We start from the raw sequence: 21027 nt of genomic DNA, 5'->3' as shown, positions 1-21027 counted from the left end.
CTCAAAACAAGTCATCAGCATACTCAACACATCACATCATCAACATACTCAACGCATCAAGTCATCAACATACTCAACACAAGTCATCAACATACTCAACACAAGTCATCAACATACTCAACACAACAAGTCATCAGCATACTCAAATGAAGTCATCAACACACTCAAAACAAGTCATCAGCATACTCAACACATCACATCATCAACAGACTCAACGCATTAAGTCAACATACTCAACACAAGTCATCAACATACTCAACACAAGTCATCAACATACTCAACACAACAAGTCATCAACACACTCAAAGGAAGTCATCAACACACTCAAAACAAGTCATCAGCATACTCAACACATCACATCATCAACATACTCAACGCATCAAGTCATCAACATACTCAACACAAGTCATCAACATACTCAACACAAGTCATCAATGTACTCAACACAACAAGTCATCAACACACTCAAATGAAGTCATCAACATACTCAACACAACAAGTCATCAGCATACTCAAATGAAGTCATCAACACACTCAAAACAAGTCATCAGCATACTCAACACATCACATCATCAACATACTCAACGCATCAAGTCATCAACATACTCAACACAAGTCATCAACATACTCAACACAAGTCATCAACATACTCAACACAAGTCATCAACATACTCAACACAACAAGTCATCAACACACTCAAATGAAGTCATCAACATACTCAACACAACAAGTCATCAGCATACTCAAATGAAGTCATCAACACACTCAAAACAAGTCATCAGCATACTCAACACATCACATCATCAACATACTCAACGCATTAAGTCAACATACTCAACACAAGTCATCAACATACTCAACACAAGTCATCAACATACTCAACACAAGTCATCAACACACTCAAAGGAAGTCATCAACACACTCAAAACAAGTCATCAGCATACTCAACACATCACATCATCAACATACTCAACGCATCAAGTCATCAACATACTCAACACAAGTCATCAACATACTCAACACATCACGTCATCAACACACTCAAATGAAATCATCAACATACTCAACACAACAAGTCATCAGCATACTCAAATGAAGTCATCAACACACTCAAAACAAGTCATCAGCATACTCAACACATCACATCATCAACATACTCAACGCATTAAGTCATCAACATACTCAACACAAGTCATCAACATACTCAACACAAGTCATCAACACACTCAAATGAAGTCATCAACACACTCAAAACAAGTCATCAGCATACTCAACACATCACATCATCAACATACTCAACGCATCAAGTCATCAACATACTCAACACAAGTCATCAACATACTCAACACAAGTCATCAACATACTCAACACATCATGTCATCAACACACTCAGCACATCAAGTCATCAAGTCATCGGCGTGTCCTGGTAATAGGAAAATAACTGACTGTGTTTCAGTGTGTGGACGGTTTCGGAGGAAACGGAACGTGTGTCTGTGATCTGAACTTCCAAGGCTCTCGCTGTCAGTACTGCTCCTCCTCCAACAAATACGGACCAAATTGTGACACAAGTAAGTCTGCGCTGTCTCTTCCTGTTACATAATCCATGTGGGTGTGATGTCAAGATGATGACAGCTCACCTGTGTGTCCTCAGCGTGTCCCTGTATCCACGGACAGTGTGACAACCGTCCGGACTCAGACGGCCGCTGTAAAGTTGACTCCTGTCAGATGGGTTTCACCGGTCGCTTCTGTGAGCGCCAGACGGCGGCGTGTGGCGCTCAGGTTCAGTTCTGCCATGCCCACGCAGACTGTGACTTCAGCCATGGAGCCACCAGGTGAGTTCACCTGTGTCCTTCACACTCAGGTTTAACCCTTTGACACCTGAGCAAATGGGCTTGATTTCACTCAAAAACATGGGAAGACAGCGATGAGCAACTTAACAAAAAACAAACAAACGCCCCAAAATTAGCAAGAAAGAATGAAAAGTTACAAAAAATGACCTGAAAATAAGAGAAATCACATCTAATGACCTCATGACCGCAGACGGTGCCGTGTTCACCTCCTGTGTGTGTTTCAGGTGTGTGTGCAAACCGGGTTACAAAGGTGACGGGATCACCTGCGTGGAGTCCGACCCCTGTGCTCCGCCTCTGCGCGGTGGCTGCAGCATCAACGTGAGTTTGAGATTTTAGATTTTAGATTCAGTCAGTGTGTTCAAGGCAGGAAATATCAGAAGAATTTACAGTTAAAAGAAGCTTCTCTTTAGCAACCTCTGACGTCCACTGTGTCCTCTCTGCTGTGTCCCCGCTGTGTCCCCTGCAGGCGAAGTGTATTAAGACGGGAGCAGGGACTCACTCCTGTCAGTGTCTGACCGGATGGAGGGAGGACGGAGACGACTGTCAGCCCATCAACAACTGTGACGGAGCAGACCGAGGAGGCTGCCACCCCAACGCCACCTGCATCTACGTCGGCCCGGGACAGGTGACGTCCTCACACCTGACCCTTTACAAAAACACACCTGCTCTGATAGCGGGCCAGGGGCCAGGGGCCAGTTGCAGCAGCCCTATGTTTACAGGATTTTGGGATGTTTCTAGCATTTTAGGACGTTTCCAGGACTTCAGGGTGTTTCTAAAATCATATAAACCATGACCGGTGAAAGACGTGTCCTCCTGACTTGTGAGGGCAGAGATCGTCCTCAGCAGAGTCACCTCCCAGACAGACGGGAGTGAAAAATCAGCTGTTCTTCTCATGACGTTGTGCTGGTTGAACCCACAGAGCGACTGTTCGTGTAAAGCCGGATACAAAGGAAACGGACGAGACTGTGAGGCCGCCAACCAGTGTGTGACGGAGAGAGGAGGCTGTCACTACCTGGTGAGTCCGTCAGTCTGAACGCTCAGCACACAGTGAGGATGATGAGGATGATGATGATGAAGACAGTCCCATGTTGCGTGTCTAGGCTAGCTGCCACCTGCTGTCCTCTCAGTGGACATGTGTCTGTGATGAAGGATACGTTGGGGACGGACACGCGTGTTACGGGACGGTGGTGCAGGTGAGAGCAGACATGAACGCCTTCATACATCAAACAGTGATTCTGTTTCTTCAACACTGAACCGGAGTCTGTTTTCACGATGCGTTCAGGTGCTGACGGATCTGCCGGACGCCTCCGAGTTCTCTGCATGGACAACTGTGAGTGTCACTCCGTCACACCATCACACAGTCACTCCGTCACTCCGTCACACCGTAACTCCGTCACACCGTCACTCCGTCACACCGTCACTCCGTCACACCGTCACACCGTAACTCCGTCACACCGTCACTCTGTCACACCGTCACTCTGTCACACCGTCATCTGTCACACCGTCACTCTGTCACACCGTCACTCTGTCACATAGTCACTCCGTCAAACCGTCACTCTGTCAAACCGTCACTCCGTCACACCGTCACACCGTCACTCCGTCAAACCGTCACTCTGTCAAACCGTCAAACCGTCACTCCGTCAAACCGTCACACCGTCACACCGTCACTCTGTCACACCGTCACTCCGTCACACCGTCACTCTGTCACATAGTCACTCCATCAAACCGTCACTCCGTCACTCCGTCACACCGTCACTCCGTCACTCCGTCACACCGTCACTCCGTCACACCGTCACACCGTCACACCGTCACTCTGTCACACCGTCACTCCGTCACACCGTCACTCTGTCACATAGTCACTCCATCAAACCGTCACTCCGTCAAACCGTCACTCCGTCAAACCGTCACTCCGTCACTCTGTCACACCGTCACTCCGTCACACCGTCACTCCGTCACACCGTCACTCCGTCACACCGTCACTCCGTCACACCGTCACTCCGTCACATAGTCACTCCATCAAACCGTCAAACCGTCAAACCGTCACTCCGCCACACCGTCACTCCGTCACACCGTCACTCCGTCACACAGTCACACCGTCACACCGTCACACCGTCACTCCGTCACACCGTCACACCATCACTCCGTCACATCGTCACACCGTCACTCCATCACACCTTCACACAGTCACTCCGTCACACCGTCACTCCGTCACACCGTCACTCCGTCACACAGTCACTCCGTCACTCCGTCACACAGTCACTCCGTCACACCATCACTCCGTCACACAGTCACTCCGTCACACCATCACTCCGTCACACAGTCACTCCGTCACACCATCACTCCGTCACACAGTCACTCCGTCACTCCGTCACTCCATCACACAGTCACTCCGTCACTCACTCCATCACACTGTCACACCGTCACTCCGTCACATTGTCACACATTCACACCGTCACAGTCTGGATATGAAATACGAAACTAACACCTGCTCGTAAACACAATAAAAAAAAAAACCTCGATCACAAATGATGGTATGAGCAGCTGAAAGGTGTTTATGTTGAAAGTGTCCATGAGACACAATATTAACAAGCACACAGATGAGACAGAAACAGACGAAACAGAAACAGACGAGACAGAAACAGATGAGACAGAAACAGAGGGGACAGAAACAGAGGGGACAGAAACAGATGAGACAGAAACAGATGAGACAGAAACAGATGAGACAGAAAGAGAAACAGACGAGACAGAAACAGACGAGACAGAGACAGAAACAGACGAGACAGAAACAGACGAGACAGAAACAGACAAGACAGAAACAGAGGGGACAGAAACAGATGAGACAGAAACAGATGAGACAGAAAGAGAAACAGACGAGACAGAAACAGACGAGACAGAGACAGAAACAGACGAGACAGAAACAGACGAGACAGAAACAGAGGGGACAGAAACAGATGAGACAGAAACAGACGAGACAGAAACAGACGAGACAGAGACAGAAACAGACGAGACAGAAACAGACGAGACAGAGACAGACGAGACAGAGACAGAAACAGATGACACAGAAACAGACGAGACAGAAACAGACGAGACAGAGACAGAAACAGACGAGACAGAAACAGACAAGACAGAGACAGAAACAGATGAGACAGAAAGAGAAACAGACGAGACAGAGACAGAAACAGACAAGACAGAAACAGAAACAGACGAGACAGAGACAGAAACAGACGAGACAGAAACAGACGAGACAGAGACAGAAACAGACGAGACAGAGACAGACGAGACAGAGACAGAAACAGATGAGACAGAAAGAGAAACAGACGAGACAGAGACAGAAACAGACAAGACAGAAACAGAAACAGACGAGACAGAGACAGAAACAGACGAGACAGAAACAGACGAGACAGAGACAGAAACAGACGAGACAGAGACAGACGAGACAGAGACAGAGACAGACGAGACAGAGACAGAAACAGATGAGACAGAAACAGACGAGACAGAAACAGACGAGACAGAGACAGAAACAGACGAGACAGAAACAGACAAGACAGAGACAGAAACAGATGAGACAGAAAGAGAAACAGACGAGACAGAGACAGAAACAGACAAGACAGAAACAGACGAAACAGAAACAGACGAGACAGAGACAGAAACAGACGAGACAGAAACAGATGAGACAGAGACAGAGGAGACAGAAACAGACGAGACAGAAACAGACGAGACAGAGACGGAAACAGACGAGACAGAGACAGAGACAGAGACAGAAACAGACGAGACAGAAACAGACGAGACAGAGACAGAAACAGACGAGACAGAAACAGACGAGACAGAAACAGACGAGACAGAGACAGAAACAGAGGAGACAGAAACAGAGGAGACAGAGACAGAGGAGACAGAAACAGAGGAGACAGAGACAGAAACAGACGAGACAAACTCAGGTGTTTGTCAGAACTGACCTTAACTGATTATGATCCATGTCGAGTGAACACTTTCAGTTTCTGCTGTCTGTGGTCTCTGAGATGACCCTGTATGTTTCAGGACTCAGGTGTATCCTGGTCTCTGGTGGATCAGAACTTCACCCTCCTGGTTCCGTCTTCAGATGCCGTGGCTAAAATGTCCTCAGAGGACAGAAACTTCTGGACCACGAAGGGGAACCTGCCAAGTCTCATCAGGTCACCGAGTCGCCTCGAGGAGCTGTAGTTTATTCACAGGTGGATGTTCTGGGTTTTGTTTGAGCTGGTCTGTAACAAGTCCCCCATCTGTCCCCCATCACAGGAGTCACGTGATCCCAGGTCACTTCCCGTTATCCCGTCTGAGCAGCACTTCCTCCCTGACCTCCCTTCTCAAGACAACACTTCCTGTTTCAACAACCAATGAGGTGAGTCCACAGAGGAGACACTTTACTGTAATTTTAGGACTTTTTTTTTTAAACAAGTGTGTTTTTGGATTTCTTATTAGGTATTACAGCAAAAATACGTTCAATACAAAACAGCAGACTTACAGCAAGGCATCGTCTTCATCTAAACTGCTGAGTCAGGACAGGAAGTCCTTTTAAGGTCCAACACAGATATTCAGACGGGTTTACGTCGCCCTCAGATTATGCAAACTGTAATTGTGAATACAAAATACACCCAATGGAAACAAACCAGTTTTCAAAAACATTTTTTTCTGGCATGACGTGGTATTTCAGGCAATTGTACAAAGCCATATTTTACCAAACTGGAATGGAAACAGTTTTTTTGGCTTTTATAGCTCATGTGATGTGTAACACCAGGTGGTGATAACCAACCACCATTAAACCCAAAGAAGAAGAACAAAGTCACGTGCCATTTTCCAAAACATGACTCTTGCTGTGTTCGAAACCGCCTACTATACTAGCAGTATGTACTAATTTGGTCAAAATGCAGTATGTAGTATGCAGTATGTAGTATGCAGTATGTAGTATGTAGTATGCAGTATGCAGTATGTAGTATGCAGTATGTAGTATGTAGTATGCAGTATGCAGTATGTAGTATGCAGTATGTAGTATGTAGTATGCAGTATGTAGTATGCAGTATGTAGTATGTAGTATGCAGAATGCAATATGTAGTATGCAGTATGTAGTATGCAGTATGTAGTATGTAGTATGCAGTATGCAGTATGTAGTATGCAGTATGCAGTATGTAGTATGCAGTATGTAGTATGCAGTATGCAGTATGTAGTATGTAGTATGCAGTATGTAGTATGCAGTATGTAGTATGCAGTATGCAGTATGTAGTATGCAGTATGTAGTATGCAGTATGCAGTATGCAGTATGTAGTATGCAGTAGGCAGTGTGCGAACAAAAGTGAAATCCACAGTATGCCAGAAACACCCGGATGTCATACTGATTCCGAAAAAATCCTCAGTATGCATCGGACCAGTCTGCCTCGCCTACTGTTTCCCACAATGCATTGTGCGGAGAGCGCAGCTGTTGTTGTCGTGTCACCAGCGGCTCAGCCATCACACAGCTGCACAGACCTAACCCACCAGATGGGGTCCTTGGTTTGTTACACTTTTTTCAATTAATTTGGCCAAAATCATATTTTAATCTTATAAGGTCATTTACAGTACTTTTATCAGGTAAACACATACCAAAGTCTGCTAATAAGAGTACAATTACACAGGAGACATGAGCGGATTCTTTTTTTTTAGAGATTATTTTTGGCTTTTCATGCCAGAGAGAACGGGGGTGACACACTGTCGAACACAGTACGTAGTATTTAGTGGATACTGCATACTGAGTTCAGCTGTGGTATGCAGTACGCCGTTTCGAACATAGCCTCTGTATGTGAAGACGGACGAAGACACCGAGATCTTCTTCATTCTGATACCAGACAAAGACATTATTAGATATTAGATCGACTTTAAAGAGCGGCTGCTCATAGAAATAAAGCTGCTGATGTTTTGGGCATACATCGGTTTGATGTACAGGATTTTTACTTATAATGAGAAATGTTTGAAAAACATTTGAGTTTGTAACGATGATCAGATTCTGCTGTGTTTGTTCTGTCAGATCACAGCTGTCGGAGGAGCGACCATCACCTCATCCGATGTAGCTGCTACCAACGGACTCATCCACGTCATCGATAAGGTAACGGCGCTGACCATGCTAACCATGCTAACCATGCTGACTATGCTAATGATGCTGCGGATGCTGCCGATGCTAACTATGCTAATATTGCTAACGATGCGAACCAGAGTTCAGACACATTTTTAACCAATGAATTTCCAGGACTTTTCCAGGACTTTGAGGCAAATTTTAAAGTACATACATTCTCTGAAATGACCCTTGAAAACAAATTTAAATGTTTTTTGGCAGTTTTTTCTTTAAAAAGAAAGAAAGAAAAGCTTTTTTTACTAAAAAAAAATCCCAAAAAACTGGTAATAATTTTTCTTTGAAATTTTGAGGTGAATTTCTTTTTAAAAAAAAGGCCATTTCTTTTCCTTAACATTTTCTGTCAATTTTTGGATTTATAAAAAAGTTTTTGAGAATTAAAAAAATATATATATAATTTTAGGTTTTTTAAAAAGTAATTTGTCAGATTTATTTTTCTTTAAACTTTTTTAGTCAATTTTTTTCTTTTACACAGAACAAAGTTTTGTTTTTTTTTACATTAATTTTTTTTGTTGCGGGCCTGCAGGTTTTGAAGACATGTTGTCTTTAGAAATCAACAAAAATTAGCCTATTTATCAACCAGAAACTTTAAAAACAGAAATTATTGATTGATTTTCAAAATCGTGACTGTCCTTGGACACATCATGTGTTATATCACAGCTTTGTGAGACAAAATTCCAGGACTTTTCCAGAACTTTCAGGCTAAATTTAGTTTTGCAAAACATATCCAGGCTTGGAAATTGCCATTTGCAAATTCAGTGACTTTTCCAAGTTTTCCATGACGGTAGGACTCAGCAGACTGAGGATGTTGTGTTTGTGTGCGCAGGTTTTGGTTCCTGACAGGAAGCTGAGCGACAGTCTGCTGGCGTCTCTCGCTCTGTGGCCGCGGTTCTCCCTCTTCAGATCGTATCTCATCGTACGAAAACACAAACACTTTCTACAACTCCGATTTTATATTTTAATGTTTGATTACAGATTTATTGTTTAAATTGGTTTCTCTGTGGTTTGTTCAGGATTATAACCTGACGGACGAGATCGAACAGGCGGACGAGTTTACCGTCTTCGCTCCAACAGACGCCGCCATCGCTGAATACCTCAAAAAAATGGCTGCCACCGCTCTGGTACACAAGTGTCTGTTTATTATAAACTGGACAAGAACTGATGTTATCAGTTAATATTATCTGATACGATCATTAACTCTGAAGAGAAGAAAGCTAACCCTAGGAATAAGCAGTGACGTGACAAATGTGTCTGTGCTTTTATTTTGTTGGCGTAAACAGGATGTGAATACGACCCGTTACCACGTGGTGGCGTCAGAGCGCCTCCTGAAGACCGACCTTCAGCCTGGAGGATACAAACAGACGCTGCTGGGATTATCCTTCCAGCTCGGCATCTTTCCCCGAGACGGGAAGGTCCGAAACTTCAAACAGATAATCAATAATATCCTCACCACATATCATCTGATCACATGATTCGCTGATCCATTGATCCACGTGTCTGTCTGTCTGTCTGTCTGTCTGTCTGTCTGTCTGTCTGTCTGTCATCCAGCTGTTTGTCAACGAGGCTCAGATCAACTCCTCCAACATCCTTAGCGGGAAGGGAGTCATTCACGGCCTGACGGCTGTTTTGACCATCAACAGGAACCGCTGCGACGACGCCACCTACACCAAGGTCATGGTGAGGTCACCACACACTACAGTATAAATACTGCTTACACCAAGGTCATGGTGAGGTCGCCACACAGTGTAGTATAAATACTACACACACTGCAGTATTATTACTACCTTCACCAAGGTCATGGTGGGCTTACTACCTACACCACACACTGCAGAATAACTACTACTCACAGAGCTCATTGCATACTGCAGTATCAGTACTATTCACAAGACATACTGCAGTATCAGTACTATTCACAAGACATACTGCAGTATCAGTACTATTCACAAGACATACTGCAGTATCAGTACTATTCACGACATACTGCAGTATCAGTACGATTCACAAGACATACTGCAGTATCAGTGCTATTCAGGTGACATACTACAGTATTAGTACTCACAGATCCAGAGTGACTCTAACTGAAGTTTGTCTTTTCTCTCCAAAGGGAACTTGTCTCGACTGTTTGTATCCACAGAGCCGAATCTGTCCCAACGACACCGTCCCAGACGTAAGATTTCCCTCTCACATCCAGCTGATGATCATACATAACATAACATTAATTATAAAACATAGCACAGTGCGTAAGGAAATTTGTGTTTGGTAGAGTATTTCTTTGTTGTAACAATGCTTCGTGGCAATAAATAAAGCCAGTTTATTTCCCTGTAAACTTGTGGGATCAGCAGCAGAGCTGAATATGTGGGTTGAGCCCATGAAAAATTTACCAAATCTTTTCTGCTGATGTCAAACAGCTTATTTTGCTATTGACTCTTGTTTGGTGGATTGGATGATTGAAGTCTGAAGACAAAAGACATATTGGCAATTTAACAATTTATTAATTGAACAATATAATCAGTAGCGTGTGGAGGAACCATACACAGCCACAACAGCTCATGCTGGTCACCAGCCTGGTCACACGCTGCTGTGGGATGGATCCCATTCTTCAACCAGCATTTGTCACGAGTCGGCAAATGTGGTTGTGTCGGTCACTCCGGCACGAACAGCACGCCCAAGCTGATCCCACAAGTGTTCGGTGGGGTTGAGGTCAGGACTGCTGGCAGGCCAGTCCATCCTCTCCACGCCCAAATTCTGGAGGTAGTCTCTGATAAAGCCCGCTCTGTGGGGGCGAGCACTGTCATCTTGGAGGACAGAGTTCGGTCCCGGACTGTGGAGATATAGGATTGCCACTGGTTGCAGAATCTCATTTCGATATCTCTCTGCATTGAGATTGCCTCCAATGATGACAAGCCTCGCTTTTCCAGTGAGGGAGATGCCCACGCCATCACACTGCCTCCACCAAAAGATGTTACTCTGTCTATGCAGCAATCAGCTTCTTGGGACGCCCACTTCGCGGCATGTCTCTGACATTCGCCATTATGTGGAACTTGGCCTTCAGTTTGGAGATGGTACTCGGGCTCACTCCAAATAATGCCGCAACTTGGTCTTGCGGAACACCACCATGAAGTTGCCCTATCGCACGGGCCCTATCCAGATCAGTCAAACGTGGCATGCCGATTCTTGGAGCAGGCACCAACTGACCACTGTAGCTGGGCCCATGCTCACAGGTACTGAACCTGATTGTCCTGGGGCTACCAGAAGCTCAAAACAAGAGTCAACAGTAACAGCAAAAAAGCTGTTTGGCACTGGCAGAGAAGATTTGGCAAATTTTTCATGGGTGCAACCCACATATTCAGCTCTGCTGCTGATCCCACAAATGTGGCATTATTTAAAAGGGAAATAAACAGGCTTTCCAAGGGTCTCAGGCTGCCGCCGTCTGCAACGCTGCCTCTGTTAAAAGGTCCATCATTACGACCGCCACCGCTGCCTTTGACTCCGCCCCCTGCTGCCTCTACTGGCTGTTTCTATAGTAACATGAAGGATGAGACAGAGGGATCTGTTTTAGAGGGAAAACAGGAAAAGACTTTTTGCCAAAAACACGGCATGTGATGACATGAGGAACTCTTTACAGATTGAAGTCGAACACAGATCAGGTCGGTGTGATTTTAAACTTACAGAATATTGTGAGCGTTGACCTGTGATGACTTCCTGTGGTCTGCAGAAATCGGTGAAGAAGAGGAAGTGCATGTTCACTCGGATGTTTGAGGACGAGCGTCTGCTGACCATCGGCTGCAGAGCAACGTGCCTGCAGAAACACATCGTACGTCTCTGCTGCGGCTGCGCGGACACGCCAAAAGCACAAAGATAAGGCGTTTTTTTCTGACAGTAAACCGTGCACGTGTGTTTGCAGATACGGCGGTGCTGTGCGGGGTTTTTCGGGGAGCACTGCGAGCCGTGTCCCGGGCCGAAGGGTCAACCCTGCTTCGGTAACGGAGCGTGCTCAGACGGGACCAACGGGACCGGAGATTGTCAGTGCGACGCTGGCTTCAGCGGGACGGCCTGCGAGAGCTGCCAGAGCGGCAGATATGGCGTCCACTGTGACCAGGGTCAGATCATGAACTTTACAATAATAAACGTATACTGAATGTATCGATGCCTTCTGTCACTCCGCTCTGTGATTCTCTGCAGAGTGCGGCTGTAAAAACGGCCGCTGTAACGAAGGGCCGAGCGGCGACGGGACGTGTGAGTGTGACGTCGGCTGGAGAGGAGTCCTCTGTGACCAAAGTATGAAACCGAAATCTGACCGCCGAAAACTGACCTTAACAGAGTCTGAAGCTCATAAAAAAATAGTGGAAATAAGCTGAGATTTGATGAGAAAAAGTCAAAGATTTTGATAATGAAGTTGTACCTTAATGGGATTTTTTTAAGACTTGAAGAATAAATTTGAAAAAATAAACTTTACTTGAAATTTTTGAAATATTTCAAGAATTAATTTCTAATTTTACAAGAGAAAAATAGATATTTTGAAAAATAAATACAGTGTTTTGAACCTTTCTTAATATTTAAAAAATCAGTTCCTAATTTTATTTAAAATAATAAATAAAAGGCACAATAAAAAAGTTCAAGATGAATTTGACAGCATAATCTTTGTTCAAATTTTCTACATATCCCGAGAATATTATCATGAATTCTTTTGGCCTCGGTAGTGGTGCAGAGAAAATCTAATCATGCCAGCTCTACACGATATTTTGGCCAATAACAATTGAGAAGACAATTTTATTTAATTTTTTAAATGTTATGAATGTTGTTTTTAAAACATTGACTTTTTTCTGTCACTTGTCAGAGATTTGACCAATGGCCGAGCTTTTTTCTCATTTTATATCACTGTTAGATTGTGATGATATTCTGAGTGTGTTTGTGGTTGCAGAGATCGAATCCAAAGCTGATGAACTGTGTGGTTCAGTCAAATGTCACACCAGCGCTAAGTGAGTCTCTCACACGCCGTCTGTTTGCTTTCGATTTAAAGCCTTAAACCGACTTTAAACACGTGAGCACGTTGTGACCTGAGACATGATCCTAGCCAGCAGGGGTTCATGTCCAGGTGTTTGAGGTCAGTCCAAAATGACACTTTGACCTTCACTCTCTCTGCTGACAGCTGTGTGTTCAGAACGTCCGGCCCTCAGTGTCTCTGCGCCGCCGGATTCAAAGGAAACGGGACTTCCTGTCAAGGTAACAACATAGAGCACTAACACCTGAGGACACGCTCCTCAGCCCTCTGACATCACGAAGGTGATGATGATGATGATGATGGTGAGGATGATGATGATGATGGTGATGATAATGGTGAGGATGATGATGGTGATGATGATGGCGATGATGGCGATGATGATGATGGTGATGATGGGGATGATGATGATGATGATGATGGTGGTGATGGTGAGGATGATGATGATGGTGATGATGATGGTGAGGATGATGATGGTGATGATGATGGTGATGATGGTGATGATGATGATGGTGATGATTATGATGGTGATGATGATGATGATGATGATGGCGATGATGATGGTGATGATGATGATGATGGTGATGATGATGATGATGATGCCGATGATTATGATGGTGATGATGCTGATGATGATGGTGATGATGATGATGATGGCGATGGCGATGGTGATGATGATTATGATGGTGATGGCGATGGTGATGATGATTATGATGGTGATGATGGTGATGGTGATGATGATGATGATGGCGATGGTGATGATGATGATGATGATGATGATGATGATGATGATGATGATGATGATGATTATGATGGTGATGATGGTGATGATGATGATGATGATGGTGATGATGATGATGATGGCGATGGTGATGATGATGAAGATGATGGTGATGATGATGGTGATGATGATGATTATGATGGTGATGATGATGGTGATGATGATGGCGATGATGATGATGGTGATGATGATGGTGATAATGATGATGATGATGGCGATGATGATGATTATGATGGTGATGATGGTGATGATGATGGTGATGATGATGGTGATGATGATGGCGATGATGATGATGGTGATAATGATGATGATGATGGCGATGATGATGATTATGATGGTGATGGTGATGGTGATGATGGTGATGGTGATGATGGTGATGGTGATGGTGATGTTTTCAGCCACAGACCCGTGTTCAGTGAATAATGGTGGCTGCAGTCTGTACGCTGTCTGTAAGAGGACTCGGCCGGGCCGCAGAGACTGCGTCTGTAACCGTGGTTACTCTGGTGATGGGCTCGTGTGTGTCGGTATGTTCACTGTGTTTTTATTATTATTATTATTATTATTATTATTATTATTATTGATTCCTTTCATTTCTCTGATGTTCATGTGTCTAAACTTTACTGAGCCACAAATCGGCAGGTCTGTCGACTTCAGTTTAACCTGCTGAATTAGTTTCACTGTTTGTAAAATAAATTATTCCTCAGTTTTGTCAAGTTTGTACAACAAATTAAAGAGTTTCAAAAATAACTAAAATAAATGAATAAATAACAAAATAATAAAACAGAATTAAGTGATCTGAAATGTCAGTCGGACCAAAACATTCATTTAGAACGTTACGTTTCATAAGTATTTATCCTTTGAGGAAGTCGATGCGACTTCACTAAAAAACACGGGAAAAAGGCAACAAGCAACGGTACAAGAAAGAAGCAGAGTCAGAAAATTCATTTTCAAAAGCCAGGGGAAACATACTAGGAGGAAAAAGAATATTTAGAACTAAAAATAATTATTATAATTATAATTATAATAATATAACTAATTATCAGAACTGCATATTCTGTTTAAATTATGTAACAGAATTATTTTAATTTTTAAGCATTTTTCCAATTTACTTTGTTTTTTGTTTATGTTCTTCTTTTTTCAGTTTTTATTTTTCTTTTCTATTTATGGAAGTAATTTTTTGGTAATTTTCTTGTAGTTTTTATTCATTTGTTTGTAAATTTTTTTGTGTCATTTCTCCTTATGTTGCTCACTGCTTTCTTCCAATACGTCTGAAAGAAGTTGAGACAGTGTTTCAGGTTTCAGGGTTAAACTGCAGTGAAGCGGTGAAAAGTACTACAAGAACAAAGAAAATACTGTAAGGTGAAGTAGAACTACAACATAATACTAAAGTACCTCAGGGGAAGACAAAGATACTGTATTAGTTTTGTGACATTTTGTGTATTAATTAATATTAAGTACTTGTAGGTAATGAAAAAGTATCACAAGGGAACAAAAGTACTATGAGGTAGTGTAACAGTATTTGAGAAGAAAACTTAATTCATATCCACCCTGAGCTCCGTATGAGTATCTAAAGATTCATGTGTGTTTCAGGCTCTGCAGTGAACGGTAAACAGGCTGTGTGATGTGTTCGAGTGCTGCAGGACTTCTGTGTTTCTCCTGCAGAAATCAATCCGTGTCTGGAAGGAAATGGAGGCTGTCACGCCAACGCAGACTGCGTTCACGTCGGACCAAACAAAGTAAAAACTGATTTTACACCACTATGAGGAGATTTTAACAGAAACAATCTTTTATTAATCTTGTCAAGTTCATAACCGAGTCGACTGTGTCCAGACTTCCTGTGCGTGCAGTGAAGGTTACTCAGGAGACGGACAAAACTGCAAGATTATCAACTTGTGTCTAAAGGTGAGTTTGTTTTAATCTCAGACTTTAATCCAGATTGAAACCTATATAATATATCTACCTAATATACCTATATAATAATCCCAGGAATGTTACTGAGTGTTTCTGTGGTTCTCCTGTGTGGTTCTGCTGCGTGGTTCTCCTGTGTGGTTCTGCTGCGTGGTTCTCCTGCGTGGTTCTGCTGCGTGGTTCTCCTGCGTGGTTCTGCTGCGTGGTTCTCCTGTGTGGTTCTGCTGCGTGGTTCTCCTGCGTGGTTCTGCTGCGTGGTTCTCCTGTGTGGTTCTCCTGTGTGGTTTTCCTGCGTGGTTCTCCTGCGTGGTTCTGCTGCGTGGTTCTCCTGCGTGGTTCTGCTGCGTGGTTCTCCTGTGTGGTTCTGCTGTGTGGTTCTCCTGTGTGGTTCTCCTGTGTGTTTCCAGAAAAATGGCGGTTGTAACCAGAGAGCCCTCTGTGTGATGAAGGCTCCAGCTGTTCGTACTTGCACCTGTTTCGGAGGCTTTATCGGAGACGGGTTCACCTGCAAAGGCACCGTGGCGTTGGTCAGCACGTTTATATTTATATTTATATTTATATGTGTAGGTGTGTGTGTGTGTGTGTGTGTGTGTGTGATATCAGCAGGAAGTTGAAGTGTAACTGCTTCCTGTGTGCAGGCGATCCAGGGGAGGAAGCTGAAAGACTTTTTCTTTGGTCTGATGGTGAGTGACGCCGCTGTCTCTAATATTCATTTATGAATATAATATTATTATATGAATATTAATATATACGTACATAACAATAATCATAAAGAACGTCTCATTTCAGGTGACAGAGATTTCTCTGAAAGGTCGCGGCCCATTCACCGTCTTCCCTCCGAACGCTGACGCCTTCACCGCAAAGACATTCTACAACACCAGGGTGACCATTCATTCACTCGTTCATTCACTCATTCATCATTCATTCACTCGTTCATTCATTCATTCACTCATTCATTCATTCATTCACTCGTTCATTCACTCGTTCATTCATTCATTCACTCGTTCATTCATTCATTCACTCGTTCATTCACTCGTTCATTCATTCATTCATTCACTTGTTCATTCACTCATTCATTCATTCATTCACTCGTTCATTCACTCATTCATTCATTCACTCGTTCATTCACTCATTCATTCACTCATTCATTCATTCACTTGTTCATTCACTCATTCATTCATTCATTCACTCGTTCATTCACTCATTCATTCATTCACTCGTTCATTCACTCATTCATTCACTCATTCATTCATTCACTCGTTCATTCACTCATTCATTCACTCATTCGTTCATTCACTCGTTCACTCGTTCACTCATTCACTCGTTCATTCAGAGGTTATTATGAAGTGAATGTTTTTCACACCATCAGAGTTTAACTGCTCTGCTGTCAGAAACTTTAATTTTTTTCTTTGTTTGATTTTATTTGTTTGTGTTTTTCTTTGTCTGTGTTTGTTTTTTCTGTAAACGTTTGTGTTTGTCTCTTTGTTTGCTGTTGTTTGTTTGTTTGTTTGTTTGTTTGTTTGTGTCTGAAGGTGAGGTTGCAGGTGATGGAGAAAGACCGGGAGTGGTACGGCGCCATCCTGCGCAGCCACATCGTCATGTGTCACACTCTGCTGCCTGGCGACCTGAGCCGACCTCGAAACCTGACGACTCTGTCGGGACTCGTGCTGACCACCGGGTCCACCCAGGTGACACAGCAGAGAGCAGAACCCAGTCTGGGTTCACCTGGGCCTTTAGTCGCCTTTCACAAGCATTAAAACCTTTGAAACATGAGACAAATCATTTGATTTCTTTAAAAATGTAGGAAAAAGGAAAGCAGCAGGAGATGCCCCATACATTGCAAGAAATTAGGGAAAGGTGACAAGAAAATGACCTGAAAATGAGTTGTTTTTTTAAAGGAGATAGATACAATTATTTAAATTTGTTTTTAAAGGGGTTCTTGTTTATATATATATATTTTTAACCTTTTTTGGTGCTAATTTTCAGGTCATTTTCTTGTGACATTTTTTTAAATTAAGTAAATTCTTGTTAAGTTGCTCATTGCCTTCTCCCCATGTTTTAAAAAGAAATCAAGCCACTTTGCCAGTTTCAAAAGGCTAATTATAATCAGTCAAATAATCTCTGCAGAAAACACCTGATACTGTGTTGAGTGACTGATCTGGATTAAATGTAGAAAGTGAAGAAGTTAGAAGAAGGGATAGAAATGATATTTTTTATTTGTTTGTCTGTTTGACAAACAGACAAACAGACCCTCTCTCTCTTTCTCTTTCCTTTTTTGCCATGATTGTATTTCATTTGCTATTTACGACATCTATTGCTCGTCTGTCCGTCCTGAAGAGGGATCCCTCACTATCCTCTACCGCTCTTCCTGAGGTTTCTTCCTCTTTGTTTTCCCTGTTACAGGGGTTCTTTTTGGGGAGTTTTTCCTCGGGTGACGTGAGGGTCTAAGGGCAGAGGGATGTCGTACACTGTAAAGCCCTCTGAGGCAAACCATGTTTTGTGATAATGGGCTCTATAAATAAAACTGACTTGACTTGAAACTGACTTTGAAATCTTCAGGGCAGAATCTTCGTCAACGAGGCCAACGTGACGTACAGCGACAGCATCAGCATCAATGGCATCTTCCACGAGATCGACAAGGTCTTGACTCCTCCCAACATTGACAAAGAAAGACCGCCGGCTGCTCCTGTAAGAACGCAACACAACACGTCAAGACACGACTCGACACGTCACAACATGACACCACACAAAACCACACCACGCAACACGTCATGACACGACCAATAGATCGGTCGATGTATTGACCAATACATGGGCGGATGTATTGATGGATGTATTGATCGGTGTGAAATAAATCCGTTGGAGCCTCCGTGTTCGTCTGCAGAGCTGCCGGTGTCCTCTCAGTGTTCTTTAATTCATCCTCGAGGGGCAATTTATAAAGCACACAGAGCAGTAAGGAAGAAAACTATACGATGATCTAAAAGACAATAAATTTAAAGAGATAATAATAAGAAAAAAATATATATATATTTTTAAAATGCAATAAATAAAAAGCTGTAAACATCACAACTGAAATAAAAGTTATAAGTTATGCAGTAGCAAATGCATGAGGTATATGAGTCGGACCAACAGTCTGAATGGTTTGGATGTTGTTTGAGGTGTCTGATGGATCAATGTTTGGATCAATGACTGATTGATTTTCTGTGTGTTCACTGATCAATAACTGTGTCTGACTCCCCCTACTGCCTCAGCTGAACCTGACCAACGTGGCTGAACGTCAAGGATATAAAACTTTCTACAAACTGCTGGAGGTGAGAAAATCAAACTTTGTTTGATTGCTGGAGGAACCTGCATGTGGCACGCTGACTGGGGTTGGTCCCGCCCCCGTTACAGTGATGGTGTTGTTTGTGTGTCTCAGGACACGGCTGTGATGGACCTGGTGAATGATGGGATGTACCAGCCTGTGACGGTCTTCCTGCCCTCAGACGGCGTCATGGCGTCTCTGCCGCAGGAGCAGAAGGACTTCCTGTTCCACTCAGACAACCGCCGTCAGCTGGTGGAGTACCTGAAGTACCACATCCTGCAGTCCCAGAAGGTGAGACCGGGGAGACCGGGGACCTGGCTCGAAGCATGAGGGGTGTGGCCTTTTCAAAATTGCATTTTTGAGCCTTAATTATAGTGCCACCATCTGGCTGACTGGGATTATGTTTGGTGAGCAGCATTCGACACGACTTCCAGTCATTGTTGAAAATTTTATGTGACCATGAGGAACATGGAAAACATTTCTGAGGAGGAAAAAGGAGAAACTCCTCACCTGCTGTTTGAAAGATGTCTGATCAACAGCTCAGGATGTTTTCGTGTGATTGTGAATAAAAAAAACAATAAAGATTTGGTTCACTGATGATGAGATTCTTGATTTTTGATCACAAGACAAGATGGTACAAAGAAAGGCTGTAGAAAACCATATTTGGGGTGTTTTCCTTCTTGGGTTTTGGTTCGGGGGTGAAATAAGGTCTGCGGTTTGTGAACTCTTTGTATTCATGAGAAAAACATGAAATTAAAGTTAATTAAAAATTAAATTTGTGAGAGTTTTGCTGTTGAGTGCAGTCAGAGAGAATCATCACCGTGTCCGGACCCAGAACTAAACAGCCTCTTTTTCTTTCTTACGTCTCCACACTCAGATTTACGCTGAAGGTTTGATCCATCAGGACTCGCTGCGGACTCTGCAGGGTTCGCCGCTCTCGTTCACCTGCGGGGGGACAGATGACATCGTGAGTTCATCAGAAACACATAAAAACTGAATAAGAGTCAACAGTTTGTTGATCAGGTCGGTTCTTCTCTGATCAGGGAGAAATCTTTGTCAACGACGGGAAGTGTCGGATTATTCAGAGACACCTAATCTTCAAGGGTGGGATCGCCTACGGCATCGACTGTCTGCTGACTCCGCCCAGCCTCGGAGGACGTTGTGACACACAGACGACCTTCGACCTTCAGGTGAGTCCGCACATCACAAGCTCTTTGTTTACAGCCGTGATAACGTTCTCAATCTGATGCCTCCTATTGAGGGTTTCAATAATCCAATCCAAATCCAAATATTTAAAGAAAACATATCACTGAAGAAATTTTAAAGAAAATAACAGCCAGAAGTTACAAACCTGGGCATCTGCGGATTTGGAAGGATTTTTTTTCATTTAGACTAAGCCCCAAGTGTCCTGAAATCCTAGAAACGCCTCTGGTCTGGAGAATTTATTGGTTTCATATCTCTGTGGTTTCTTCTTCTTCTGTGGTAGATGAGCTGTGGCATGTGCGCCTACTCAGCTGAACGTTGTCCCTCAGGGTCCAAACTTAAGGTTGGAGTCCTCGTCTGTTCACACACATACAAAATAAAACCAAAGTTTGTGTGTCTGATTGGTCTCTGCTGTGTCTGCAGGAAGTTCAGAAATGTGACCTTCCCACCATGTTTGTCAAAAAAAACTTTGGCTGTCGCAGCATCTGCACCGTCCACGTCTGGCAGCCAAAGTGTTGTCATGGTTACCACGGACGAGACTGTCTGGGTGAGAACACGTGTTAACCACACTGTTATCTGCGTATAAACCTCACCGTCATCTACATATAAACCACACCGTTATCTACATATAAACCACACTGTTATCTACATATAAACCACACCGTTATCTACATATAAACCTCACCGTTATCTACATATAAACCACACCGTTATCTACATATAAACCACACCGTTATCTACATATAAACCACACTGTTATCTACATATAAACCACACCGTTATCTACATATAAACCTCACCGTTATCTACATATAAACCACACCGTTATCTACATATAAACCACACTG

The 21027-nt window shown here is 43.4% G+C and overlaps 1 protein-coding gene across 1 annotated transcript in view; it reads left to right on the top strand.

Moving 5' to 3' along the window:
• Window positions 1–21027, top strand: part of stab2 (stabilin 2) — a 43052-nt gene that overhangs the window by 12889 nt on the left and 9136 nt on the right. Inside the window, exons 22-55 of the mRNA XM_088072489.1 lie at window positions 1458–1569; window positions 1653–1833; window positions 2076–2169; window positions 2318–2476; window positions 2771–2866; window positions 2952–3044; window positions 3134–3181; window positions 5887–6020; window positions 6124–6226; window positions 7883–7960; window positions 8811–8900; window positions 8998–9105; window positions 9265–9396; window positions 9533–9661; window positions 10089–10151; window positions 11700–11798; window positions 11889–12084; window positions 12167–12262; window positions 12906–12963; window positions 13134–13207; window positions 14163–14288; window positions 15427–15500; window positions 15595–15666; window positions 16080–16199; window positions 16311–16355; window positions 16462–16554; window positions 17205–17360; window positions 18232–18360; window positions 18924–18983; window positions 19091–19267; window positions 19854–19943; window positions 20020–20166; window positions 20463–20522; window positions 20603–20726. Of these exons, the coding sequence (XP_087928615.1) occupies window positions 1458–1569; window positions 1653–1833; window positions 2076–2169; window positions 2318–2476; window positions 2771–2866; window positions 2952–3044; window positions 3134–3181; window positions 5887–6020; window positions 6124–6226; window positions 7883–7960; window positions 8811–8900; window positions 8998–9105; window positions 9265–9396; window positions 9533–9661; window positions 10089–10151; window positions 11700–11798; window positions 11889–12084; window positions 12167–12262; window positions 12906–12963; window positions 13134–13207; window positions 14163–14288; window positions 15427–15500; window positions 15595–15666; window positions 16080–16199; window positions 16311–16355; window positions 16462–16554; window positions 17205–17360; window positions 18232–18360; window positions 18924–18983; window positions 19091–19267; window positions 19854–19943; window positions 20020–20166; window positions 20463–20522; window positions 20603–20726 (3616 nt within the window). The remainder of the gene's footprint in view (window positions 1–1457; window positions 1570–1652; window positions 1834–2075; window positions 2170–2317; window positions 2477–2770; window positions 2867–2951; window positions 3045–3133; window positions 3182–5886; window positions 6021–6123; window positions 6227–7882; window positions 7961–8810; window positions 8901–8997; window positions 9106–9264; window positions 9397–9532; window positions 9662–10088; window positions 10152–11699; window positions 11799–11888; window positions 12085–12166; window positions 12263–12905; window positions 12964–13133; window positions 13208–14162; window positions 14289–15426; window positions 15501–15594; window positions 15667–16079; window positions 16200–16310; window positions 16356–16461; window positions 16555–17204; window positions 17361–18231; window positions 18361–18923; window positions 18984–19090; window positions 19268–19853; window positions 19944–20019; window positions 20167–20462; window positions 20523–20602; window positions 20727–21027) is intronic.

The sequence above is a fragment of the Plectropomus leopardus genome, chromosome 22, assembly GCF_026936395.1.
Source record: "Plectropomus leopardus strain MGB_pleo_1.0 chromosome 22, ASM2693639v1, whole genome shotgun sequence".
NCBI lineage: Eukaryota > Metazoa > Chordata > Actinopteri > Perciformes > Serranidae > Plectropomus > Plectropomus leopardus.
The sequence above is the reverse complement of the archived record's forward strand: the minus strand, read 5'-3'. Positions and strand labels throughout refer to the sequence as shown.